Source organism: Camelus dromedarius, chromosome 23 (assembly GCF_036321535.1).
Source record: "Camelus dromedarius isolate mCamDro1 chromosome 23, mCamDro1.pat, whole genome shotgun sequence".
Classification (NCBI taxonomy): domain Eukaryota; kingdom Metazoa; phylum Chordata; class Mammalia; order Artiodactyla; family Camelidae; genus Camelus; species Camelus dromedarius.
Window position 1 is genome coordinate 28,581,137 of NC_087458.1, and position 13,153 is coordinate 28,594,289.

General features: G+C 33.1%; 1 protein-coding gene across 4 annotated transcripts in view; it reads right to left on the reverse strand.

Annotated features, from left to right (window-relative positions):
* EDEM3 (ER degradation enhancing alpha-mannosidase like protein 3) overlaps positions 1–13,153 on the reverse strand; it is a 60,986-nt gene that overhangs the window by 23,190 nt on the left and 24,643 nt on the right. For all 4 annotated transcript variants that reach the window (XM_031435598.2, XM_031435599.2, XM_010988510.3 and 1 more), the window contains exons 7-11: positions 11,287–11,421; positions 8,856–8,961; positions 3,441–3,538; positions 1,685–1,810; positions 1,152–1,235 (exon numbers count right to left, since the gene is read on the reverse strand). In XM_031435598.2, the coding sequence (XP_031291458.1) occupies positions 1,152–1,235; positions 1,685–1,810; positions 3,441–3,538; positions 8,856–8,961; positions 11,287–11,421 (549 nt within the window). The remainder of the gene's footprint in view (positions 1–1,151; positions 1,236–1,684; positions 1,811–3,440; positions 3,539–8,855; positions 8,962–11,286; positions 11,422–13,153) is intronic.

Below are 13,153 nucleotides of genomic sequence, written 5' to 3' on the forward strand. Positions count from 1 at the left end.
CACCTATACGATGAAAAATTTCATTGCTTAAAGTCACAATTCATTTTTGTGAAGGCTAATATTTTTAGCAATTAAATGGAATTTTTAAAAAATGATCACTTTGGCTATCAGGAAGCTTAGGAAAAACTGTGGCTTCAGTAACGTCACTACATGGGTCCTGGTGGTCCACATAATTGTTTTCTTCTTTTTCCTTATCTTCATTTTTTCCTCTTAATTATTAAGTCCCTCATTCTCATATTTCTATTTTAGCACATGCTCTCTTTTATAAGAGTCTCAAATCCTCTGTGGAGTGAGAAACGGTATGACTTAAAAATAAAACTTAGTCTCAAATGTATTCAGTAACAGGTTCAACTGGTTAAAAAAATTAAAAAAAAAAACTTTATGGGAATCAAATAAAACTTCTTTTGTATTTAGTTGAAACCTCAGTTTATACTGAGTGAATATGAGGTTAGTCCTACTGTATAGTCCTACTCATCTGAAGGCTAACAAAACTATACTTTCTGAAACAAACACTTTAGGAAGCTTCTAAATTGGTGAGGTATTCAGGTATCTCACAGACGGTACTCAATAAGCAAGGACAGAACAAGGCCATACATATATTTGAAAATTTTAATGGTACATTTCTGGAAGCCAAAAATATGCTATTAAAATCTTATCACATCAAACTAGCAAAAGTATTTTATTACTAACATAATGTCTAGAAACCAGGCATGAGGAAGAGCTAACATTTTTTTCCAAATTTCCAGGCAGCATGTGTGATCAGCAAGAGAACACTCAATGTGTATTGTTCTCATAAACTAAACTTCAGGAAGCAAGAAGTAAAACAGTCTCCCTAGCTAGGGGTGTGTGTAAAAGTTAGACTGAGACAGTATGTAACAGCACAGGTTAGAAAAGGCTGAGAAATACAAATTTGGAATTTTTTTAAATCTAAAATTAATAAACTCTCAGCATTATCACAGACTTCTCTTAATACATGAGGGAAAGGGAAACATATGTGATACTGTGTAAACCAGAACTCCATTAATTAAATAAAACTATTCAACCAGGAAAAATGACACAGAACAAGCCAACCATGAAGATGGCATTTCCTAACCTTTAAATTAGCAATCTACCGTATATGTAAATTAGAATTCCAAAGATTATCTGCTTACCTCTGGTAGAAAATTGTGTTTTTTAATCACCTGATATAACATTTCATGAGTTTCAATAGCAGGTCTAATATCCCCCTTTAAGACCTAGAAACCAATGATAACAACAAAATTACCTAGTAAAATGTGAGGTGACTTTATCATCAATATATAAACAGAATTTCAAAATTGTAGAATAGATAAACAAGATTATACTGTATAGCACAGGGAAATATACACAAGATCTTATGGTAGCTCACAGAGAAAAGAATGTGACAATGAATATATGTATGTTCATGTTAATTGAAAAATTGTGCTCTACACTGGAATTTGATACAACATTGTAAAATGACTATAAATCAATAAAAAAAATTAAAAAAAAACAAATGCTGAGAACACTAAAAATATATATATATATAAACAGAAAAATGTAGATTACTATAATTTTGAAATGTAACTCCGGTAATTCAATTATAGAGATCACAAATGCATTTAATTATAATCATTTCACTTTAATATTAAGAGAATAAGGGATTTTTTTGTGGTTGTTTTTTTACCTGCAAACCTGGGAAAAAGGCAAGCAGAGCATCCATCCAAGTCCGGGCATTGAGCATCGGCTTGTGGATGTGCACGTCGAGGAGCAGCGGTGGCTGGCTGATGTACCTCATTATGGCGTCGTAGTGCTGAAGGGGATCACAGGAGGTGTTCATGAAGGGGATGAAAGAATATGAACTATTCTAAACACAGCATATCATTAAATAGCACTGTGAAGAAATTAACCCTGCATTTACATAGGAATAAATTTACTAATTGTTCATTACCTACATAAACAGTTACATTACTTCAGATGGAAATCTTTCTGAGTATTTTATATATACTCCTCTGTGTTCTTAAACTCCGATGCAGAATACAAAAGAGTATATAGATAAAATGGGACCTTCTGAACGGTGCAGATCTGAACCTGGCTATCCTGTGGGACCTGCCCATGGTTACTATGCCCTTGGGGCCCAAGGATGCGCTTAGCGTCCTCTTGAAGTAACAGCTACAAGTTTCTATACCACAGAATTCGTTCCCTTCTCCTCCGTTGTCTAGGAAGTTTGATCCTTTCCCAGCTGACTGAGTGGTGCTCACCACCACCTGACCTAACACACCTAATCACTGTCACCATTCCTCTGGCCCCTACCTCCACCTTCTATGGTCTTAAAACCTCCTCTCCCCTTCTTTTATCTTCTTCTAGGTATTTCTCAGCCTTGACAACAGGCTGAGCTGTTAGAGTCAATGAAGGATAACAAACCAACAACAAAAACTCTCTCCTCATTCACCTCAAGAAAATCTTGTTAGAATCTAATAAATGACATACGTAAGTGTTTTTAAAAGTATTCAACTGATGACTTATTAGGACTTTTTAAACTAGTTTTTTCCCCTCATTCATCTATTGTTTAATACCTACTACTGAGCACCTGCTTGATCTTAAAGCACTGTTCTAATCACTTCATGTGCATAAGCTCACTTAGTCCTCCCCCAAAACAGGGTTAGTGTTTCCACTTTGTGGATAAGAAACAGGAAAACAGCCTAAGTTACTTGCTCAAAGTCCACAAAACCAGTGGCACAGCCAGGATTTAAATCCAAGCAGGACAGCTCTTATACTTTTAACCACCCTATCACACTGTCTCTCAGTAATGTGAACTCATGGGTGGGCAAAGAAATGGTAAATTATTTCAAAAAGAATACAGTGACACAGCTGATGGGTTTACTGTAACTAATTTCAGTTTGCTTTAATTACAGACAAAGGCAATCCAATCGGGTTCAATAATCTTCCACTTCTTCCCTAAAAATATGCCTGGGAGTCTGATCCAGACTTCAGACTTACTACTTTTGAAACGAATACTCACTGGTTTCTCCAAGTCCTCAAAACCCTGTCTACTCGGTGTAACCGAGGACAGGCCGACTGCCAAATTATTCCCAAAAGAAATGGAATCCAAAAGAGAAAGCTAACTAGTAACTTTTTCCAATTTTAATTCTCTTCCTTGTATAAAAGATTAGGTAAAATTCAATTCTACATATTTTATTACTTACTGGAAACTTCTGAAAACTTCTGATAACAGATGAAAATAAAACTACTTTGTATACTAATTTTTTGAATGTATGTAGCTTTTTATCCTGTCCCTATCCATCAGGGAATACTGACAAAAAAAACTACTATACATTTAAAAATAAATTATTATTCAGAATATCACTCAGATAATTGAGTTTCTACCAAAATCTGACAAATTAAATTAGCTCTAAAATTAATATAAAATTGGACCAACTTACTGTATTAAATCTTTCCAGAAAGCTGTCATCTCCAAGCAAGACGTAGGCTTTCAATAGATATTCATAATATGAATCAATCCCTGCTCCTACTCCGCTGTCTATGGAAAATACACATAAATGTGATTCTTTATTAAACAAGTCTTAAAAATTCTTTATAGAGTACAAGTAAGGATACTAGTACACTAAGAATGAAAAATTAATCTAAACATGAAACTGCTGAAAGTAAACATTACACATTTACAGAAAGATTAACCATTACTATATGAATTATAGTTCCTTTGCTGACAGTAGCTTGTATGTTAAAAAATAGTCTTGCTCTGCAAAATTGGCTATAGAAATCTTATTTACGTAAAAGCGGGAGATACCATGAAAGCTCATTTTCTTAGTAAGGAACTTCAAAGTGGAAGCATTAGCAGGTATCATTTACTAGATCCTCAGTCAGCTAGACATCAATCTGTAAAGTTATAATAAATGTGGAAACAACAAATCCAACTCTGAAGCTACCACAATTGCTGGCTTCTTCCTCCAAGATGATCAGAGGACCAAAAAAATAAAACAACAAGGGAACTATAAGAATTTGGTGGAGGACATTGATGAGGGGGCAGAGGAGGGAGAGCTTTGTTCTGGAGCAGAAGGCAGCCAGGCATAGTTACGAAAGGATCATACAGAAAAACTAAAAAAACCGCAGGAGCTTCGCTCTTGCTTGTCTCCTCCCACAGCGGCTAACGCTCAGATCTGTGCTCCAGGTAGCCTCCGGAGTAACATCGGGGCAGCACGTTAGACCTGTGTAAGGAACTAAACTCAAAAAGAGGTCGAAATTAACTTTAGACATTCTCTTCCCCACTCCTCCTTTCCAAACTCTTAAGGCTGGTGAATTATAATCTAAATTATAATTACAATTACAATCTTAGAAATCCCTATATGCAGGGCACACCCCAGGCCAATCAGATCAGAATGTCTAAAAGTCCAGGCATTGGTATTTCTAAAAACTTCTAACCATGCACCCCCAAGATAACTGGGGCTGATAGGGATTGGAATCTGACCTCTCCACAAAGTAGGTGACAAGTGAACATGAGTTATAGGACAAAAACATTTAAGATGCACGACTTTTTAAAAAGAAGAAGAAAGTACTTGAGTAAGAATTTATCAGAGGAAGAAAATGTTAGAAGAGGCAAACAAAGACTTAAAAGCAGTCTAATAAACACACTGAACAGATGGGGAAGATATTAGTAAAACAACATGAGAAGCAAGGAAATTTTTAATTGAGAAGAAATTATGGAATAAAAATGTAACAAAATTACATAACAGATAAGATACACAGCATCTAGGATAGAGCTGAGGAGCAAATCAGCAAACTAGAAGACTGCATGTAATAACAGGAACTGCAAAAAGAGATATATAAAAATGAAAGGGATAAATATCTTTAAAAAAGATCAACTTTCAGCAATTAAAAACGAAGATTTTAAATTGAAAGGGCCTAGAGAATACCAAAAGGAGAGAGAAAGAAAATTCTAAGATTATCGTCATATTTTCAGAAATTTCTCACATAATGCCATTTGCAGCAACATGGATGTCGCTGGAGAATGTCATTCTAAGTGAAGTAAGCCAGAAAGAGAAAAATACCATATGAGATCGCTCATATGTGGAATCTAAAAACAAACAAACAAAAAATAAAAATAAAAAGGAAAGAAAAGAGAAAGAGAAATTAATATAAATACAAAATAGAAACAGACTTACAGACATAGAATACAAACTTATGGTTGCCAGAGGGGAGGGGGGTGGAAAGGGACAGACTGGGAGTTTGAAATTTGTAGATACTGACAGGTATATACAGAATAGATAAACAAGATTATACTGTACAGCACAGGGAAATATATTCAAGATCTTACATATATAGCTCATGGTGAAAAATATGTGACAATGAATATATGTTCATGTCTAACTGAAAAACTGTGCTCTACACTGGAAATTGACACAACATTGTAAACTGACTATAACTCAATAAAATAAAATAAAATAAAATAAAATAAAAAAGAAATTTCTCTTTGTCTTTGATAGTCTTAATTTTCCAGAGAAAGAGATCACAAACAAGGGCATAAGAATCAGAATAACAGATTTTTTAACAGGATGTAAGGAGAAAACAGAGTTGTATTGTCAAAGACTTGAAAGAAAATAACTTGGAACAGAAAATTATATACAGCCAAACTGTCATTGAAATATGAGAGCACGATAAAATTATCATTAGGCATATAAGGCCTCAGAAGCTATTAAAAGCTACTGAAAACAGTTTGGGATTAAATACCTATATAAGAAAAGAGGCAAATCTAAGAGATGTTGCAAGAAATATACAAAATACAGGTGACTAAATACCTTGATAAAGTTTGTTGTCTTTAACGAAAGAGGAAGAGGGGTGGTGCTAAGACCCAAAAGAAAAAAGAAAACATATTCATAATCAAAAAGAATTAATATCAATATGGTATCAACATAACAGGGGATGAGGGTTGGGGCAGAGGGAAATAAAAGGCTGGGAGAGCAAATGAAAGTTCACATCTTACTAGGAGGTAAATACAGGTTTCAATCAAAAACAAAAGGTTTAAAAGGAAACACAGAAAAGGTGAGACACACTGAAATAATAATTAAGATAGTATAAATAAGTCCAAAAAAGTCTAAATATATTAAAAATATCAATAAATGTAAATGGACTAAATTCACCAATTAAAAGATAAAGACTAACAAAATGGATTTTTCAAATCTATAAATTTTTACAAGTGTTACACTTGTAACATGAGCACCTAGAAAGATTGAAAGTAAAAAGGTAGAAAAAGGCTTATCAAGCAAATATGAAGCAAAATAAAGCTGATGTAGCCATACTACTATCAGATTAAACAGACAGATTAACACAGTATTATTAGAGATCACTACATAATGATGAAAGGTTCAACTAAGAAGAGAATTTTAAATCAATGTACCCAACAAAATACATGAAGCAAAAACAGAACTATAGGTCCACCACTGTCAGAAATTTCATCTGTCTTCCTTAATTCCTGATACATCAAGCGAACAGAAAATCAGCAATGACCTATTAACTGAGCAAACCGGCATGTATAGAATTCTATATCCAACCATTAGAAAATGAACATGTTTTTCTTAAGCACACATGAAATGTATACAAAAGTGAACCATGTTCTAGGCCAAAAAGAAAACCTCAATAAAATTCAAAGGATAGGTATCACATAGATCATAAGTATCATATAATTTTTTTAAAAAAGCACAAGTAATCCAATAGAAAATAGACAAAATATAAGACTATCCATATATTAAAAAAGGAAAACATATAGCAATAAATATGAATAACTGTTCAACATCATTAATGATCAAAGAAATACAAATCAAACCACTATGGGAAATCATCTGTAAAGCCATCTGATTGGCGAAATCTTGAGTCTGACAACACAAAATGTTGAAGAGGATGCTGATCCACAGGATCAGCTGGTGAATGTTGCTGGTGAATATATAAAGTGGTGAAACGACGTGAGAAAACAATTTGACCAATCTCTTGCAGTTCAGATTTAATCCACCCTACCATCTAAAAATTCCACTCCTAGATACACAGCCAAGAGAAACCTTTATACAACAGAAGAAAAACAAAAATATTCACAGCACTATGGTTCATGAGACTAAAATCCTAGAAACAACCTAAATGCTCATAAATCATGGTTTATTTATCCAGCAAAATACTATGCAGCAATCGAAAAAGAATGCACTACATCTTCATGCAACAATGTGCAAGAATTTTAGCAATATAATTTTAAGCAAAAAGTCTCATATGACATGATACCCTTTTTTAAGTTTAAAACAAAACAAAAAACATACTTTTAAGGAATACATATGGATGCAACAAAACTTCATTGAAAGGAAAGCAAGGGAACGATCAACACAAGAAAAGAGTGAGGTCATTTCAGTTAGAGGGGGCAGAGGTGTGGGACTGCAGAGATCGGGAGAGTAAAGGACCAGATGCAGTAGTTACGTTGTCAGGTTAGCGGCTTTTACAATGGCTGGCGCATTGTGTGTGCTTATTATATCATTAAAAATGACTAGATTAAAATGGACCATGCGTGAGCCAATGATGAGAGTGTCATAAACAAAGGATTATAATTGATTCAAAATTAATTATGATTAATTAATTTGCATCTGAGTTCCAAAACAGGTTAAAAAAAGAATTAAGAAAAGAAATCGTAGAATTCTGAAGCCAGGATTCAGAAGGAATTCAGGAAGAAATCATTTAGATAAAACTTTGAAAAATTTGAGACAATAGTGAATAGAGGCAATAATTTTATTTTAAAATGTTCAAATTAATATTTGTATCATTTTCATTTATTTAAATATAGGCAGTTATTTTTTATTTTATATATAATATAAGCCTTTAGGAAAACAGAGAAATGTATAAAGATAATCTCATTAGGAATATTCTAGTATATTTCCATTTGTCTATGCTTGTTTTTTACAGGAGAGTGTTATAAAGAAAATCATATTTTTTATATAATCCTTCATTCTGTCTGTTCATATCACATTGTTATATGCTTTGCCCCAAGATCCAATTCAATTTAATAACACTGATGTAAAATAACTTTCAAACACTGATGCTATTCTTTTATTAATGATGACTTAGACTGTTTCCATACTGTTACAAATAATTATATGATAAACATCTTTGGGAACAAATGATCTTTTATCTTTTATAGTTTCCTCAAGCCTAGACTCCTGGAAGTGAAAGTATCAATGAAAGGACAAACATGACATTAGCGAGCATTTATTTCACAGGAAGTATGCCATATGCAGGCACTGCTCTAAGTGCTTGACATCGATTAACTCATTTAATCATGATAACTCTATTAAGTAAGAACTATTATCCCCTTTTCACAGATAAAGATACGGAGGCACACGAGGTTGAATCATTTGCCCAAGATCAGACAGCTTGAATTCCAACAATATGGTTCCAGAATCTATGCTCTTAGCTACCATCCTATACACTATTTCTAGAGGTAGGAAAAAAAACATAAGGATTGGTGAGAATATCATTAAATACTGATTTGCACTTAACTACACCTTGATGTGAGATGGCAGAGGTATTCTGATCCTCTGATTGTCAAAGGAATTGGTTGTACTGTTTCACGCACACCTTCTACTGATAATGCTATAAGGTATGAAATAGAACACGAAGTCATCTGGAATAAGTGTGCTATTATTTGGCACCAAAGAAGAACATGTGGCTACAATGGTTAAAATTCTAGCAATAATCTGGTGAAAAAGTATGTTTTTTACTGTCCTAGAGATTATTTTAACAAATTAAAGTCCTTTATTTCCCAACCATTTTGAGGATGTGAAGGCTTAATTTGAAAAGCCCAACGTACATACCTTTCCGCACCCAGTCGCCAGTATGAATGTTTATAGTCACACCCACTAAATTACTACTTCGCTGCCTTTTTTCCCAGAGAAAATCAAGAGCTTTTCTTGCATATTCCTGGAGTTAAAAAAAGAAAGAAAAGCATACTTGAAGAACTGCATATCTTTGGCAAACAGGAAACAAAGAAAACAAAAAATCAAAGGCCCACAGTATATATTTAAGAATTAAGGAAAATTCTATAGATAATCATTTATAGTATACATTAAATTTCCTTAAAAGTCAAATATTGGCTTTTTCAGCTAATTGAGTGTAGTTAAAAAGAAAGACTCTAAAAATGCTAGTTAGCGGTAATGACCTCACTCTGAGATCATCCTTGTTCATCTGTAGTACAATCTTGTAGTACAGGTCCACATGCACACACGTATTATTAAATTATAAACTACTGGCATAATTAAATTCACTTTTTGAAATAATTTCTGTCTTTTAAATGCAAAGTGAAAATCTCCCTAGATACTCTTAATTGACAAAACTGGAAGAGAATTTCAAAAGTGGTATGCCATCTTTGAAACAGAACAGGCATTTCAGATCTCACTTTTTAAATAGCATGCAACTCAGTCAGTGAAGAGGAAGTAAATCAACTAGTGTTCATTAGACAATACCAAAATTACAACCTTGCAACATTTTTCTCTTTTTTTCACTTAGTTTTATCCACTGGACACCAAATTAAAATTACTTCTGATCAAATTCTTGGCTTTGGATGAAAAGATGTGACAAAATAAAAGCACAGAACATGTACAAAAGAGTTTCTAAGTTAAAATTAATTTCAGAGTATGCATCTACTCAACAATGCAGAAGTACTTCTATAAAAAAAAAAGAGAAATCATTAAACCAATTTGTCACTTTGCAGATTTAAGACTAGGGTGTAAAATAGTTTTAATTTTTTATTTAATCTATTTATGCTGAATTTTTAAAAACAAAGCAGATTACAATTTTACTTAATGGTATAATTTCAGAGCTGAAAAGTTTCATAAAAACTACATTTTCCTACTCTGATCTTACAGCTGAAAAAACAGACCCAGTGAAATCAAAGGTTTAATCAAAGTTTAAAATTAAAGAGCAACTAATATGAAAATTCAGATCTTTTTACATATTAGACCAAAAGTCAACAAAGTTTTTCTAACAAAGGCCAGACAGTAAATATTTTAGGCAGTATGCATCACAGTCATTGTCACAATTACTCAACTCTGTCCCTGTACACAAATGGAGCCGAATATAAGCATGGCTGTGTTCCAGTAAAACTTTATTTACAAAAACAGGCAGTGGCTAGACTTGGCCTGCAGACTGTAGTTTACCAGTCCTATATTAGTTTGATTCTCTTTCAACTGCATTAGGTTGCTGCTCTCACAATAAATCACTGTACATTCAACAAGTTAAACAAAAAATCATGGTTTAAAATATAAAATAGCCCCGTGGAAAGACTCTGGGCTTTGAATTGAGAAAGGCATGGATTCTAAATCCAGTTCCACTCATTCACCCACTAGCTGCGCATTTCTGAGCCTCACTTTCCTCACCTGTAAATGCGTCGGTATCTCAGGGTTTGTAGGTCAAATTAAATTAGAAAGCATGCAAAAAAAAAAAAAAAAAAAAAAGGACTACCTTTTTTTTTAAATTAAGGGAAAATACTAGTCAGCAAGGTATAAAATAAAAAACCAAACAAGATAAATCTGTCCTTAAGACACTTTGAACACACATTCAAAGACCATTTAACTTGTTTTATTTACACTCAGATCAAATGTCTCTAATGCTAGTATACAGTCCCTATTTCTGCTTGTTCTATGTGCACCATTTGCTGAATTTTTAAAAAGTCTTCTAAGTCATGTTTGAAAAAGAGGCTACTACTACTGCACTCCAATGACACAGTTAAATAATTAGCTAAGATAAAAAGTGAGAGATATAGCGGGTCTACAACAAACTATTCAGGGGATATTCAGTCCTTGGATAATGAATAATATTTCCCTTGCAGTAAACAAACTTCCAGTTAAGACTCTCAATCAAAACTTAAGTGCAAAAATTTCACTATTTTTCAGAAGATTAGTGAAGTTAATCAAAAATGCAATAGACCATCTAGAAGTCTAACAAAATACAAAAATAGAGTGTTTCATATAAGATACTTGTGATACCAAATTTCATATGCAATATGGCTAAAAAAATTCTAAGAATAAACCTAAAAATTTACTTTATAGTTCATGAACAAAACACAAAGTTGTGCTTAATATAACTTCTGTTTTTGACAATTAAAAACTGTGTGCTGAAATTTAGACAAAGTTCACTAAGGTAACAGAATACCTCCAGTTGATAATCTTAATAGTTGACCAGTGAAAAAAAGATGTTAAGGTTAGTTATGCCCAGTACCCAGCAGATCAAAGACCATGGAAAGCCAACCTCAAATATTGTTGCTCCTGTGAATCGGCTTAAAGCAGCAAACTCAAGGATCAAGGTGCCCGCACAAGCTGTGCAGGTGTCTGTCTCGGTTCCCGTCCGAGCTTCTGGTTTTCTGATACCAAACTTTAAATTAATCTAAATAAAATAAAAATTTAATTAGTTAATAATTAAAACCAATAATTAATAATTAAAACCAATAATTAATCTAAATAAAATCTAAACAAAATTTGCTAACAATTATCAAAAGATAGTGACTTCTGGGTAAGAAACCATTTTTCAATCAAGACTTTCAATCAAATCATGAAAATAAGTCATAAAATAAACACTGAAATTTTACCCGATGGTCTCTGTGACTTTCCAGTTAACACCTAGGGAAGTAGACTCCAAGCACGTAACACTCATCGGATAAATAAGCTTTCTTTTAGCTCCTTCCTCAATGGTATCAAAATTCAATACCATTATAACAATTACACAGAGAAAATACCTTCTGTAACAACCTTTTCTCTGGACAGTTTGAACTAGTTGGTACAAGAATAGAAAACTAGACCAGTCCTAAAAGAAACCAGGTTTGAGCCTTTGTGTAAAAGCAGTACTGCATTAAACAGTCTTTCATAGAGAAAAACCTAAGTTACAGTATGTATTTAAAAGGAGACTGAAATTTTATTTACCCTTGATCTTAGCCAAAAGGCTGAGAAACAATTAAAAGTTTATTTACAGGTTTAAAAAATTTTGAAATATAGAACATATTGTCTTGCTGACAGGCTAACAAATAAGACAAAGAAAAATGTGTTCAGACAGCCAAATCATACTACAGTATAAACCTGGTATCAAGCAGAACCAAGCTGACCGGAAACTCAGCTCTAGGGTTTCCATGTGAGTTTAAAAAATGACCACTATTACAATAGCATTTCTGTTTAGTAAGTACTTCTGAGTTAAAACCATTAATGCAAATAGTATCAATTATGTATGCATCTCTAAGAGAGGCTGATCATACAAATTTTCATGAGCAAAAGAAGTATTTAGTAAGTACGTATAAGGAAGAATACGAAGACAGTTATTTTCTACCTGTAGGCCCCTTCTAAAAATTAGCCTTTAAAATTTTCTCGACACTTCTGAGGATAAGAAAATAATACAGTTTTCTTTGTTTTACTGTAATGCTTTTAGCAGCTTCTGTTTCAATTTCTTGCCTGCTTCTCATGTTATGGCAGAAGTGAAGAAATGCTAGATTCCTCAAAATTCAGCACCTCCATTTTTAACAAAAACTAAAAATATTTACCAAAAACAATTCAATTAAATAAAAATCTAGATTGTTTAAAGTAACTATGCTTTCAATTTTAATATGCGAAGAAAACAAAAGGATTAACAAACAAGTTTAAACCACACTAATCAGCAAGGATGTTTTCAAATTAGAATACGATTTCACTTTTTTTCCTCATTAAATTGGCGAAAGTGATAATTACAGTGTGGGGAGCAGTATGACACACACGCTTCCACACAACACTGAGGAAATCTAAACACAGAACCTTTCTTTGGGCAAGGCAGCGCCCAAGGACTGAAAAAGCTTTCCCTCTTTTGTGGCTTACTGTTTCCTCTTCTAGTAACTTATCCTAAGGAAGAAATCAGTAAAAGGATAAGGATACTCACAAAAGAGCTATTTAAAAATATCACGAACTAGAAATTTAAATAAGAAATTTAATATTAGTCTGTTTCTTTAAAAAAAAAAAAAGGTGTTGATCCACTAAATGGATGAGTAAATGAATGGGCTGTGACTTTGGGTTTGAAAAGGACTCTGTATCACGCTGGATCTCTAGTCAGAGATTTCTTGATGGAGGAAATGAGCCCTATTTATATTGGTAGAGAAATTATT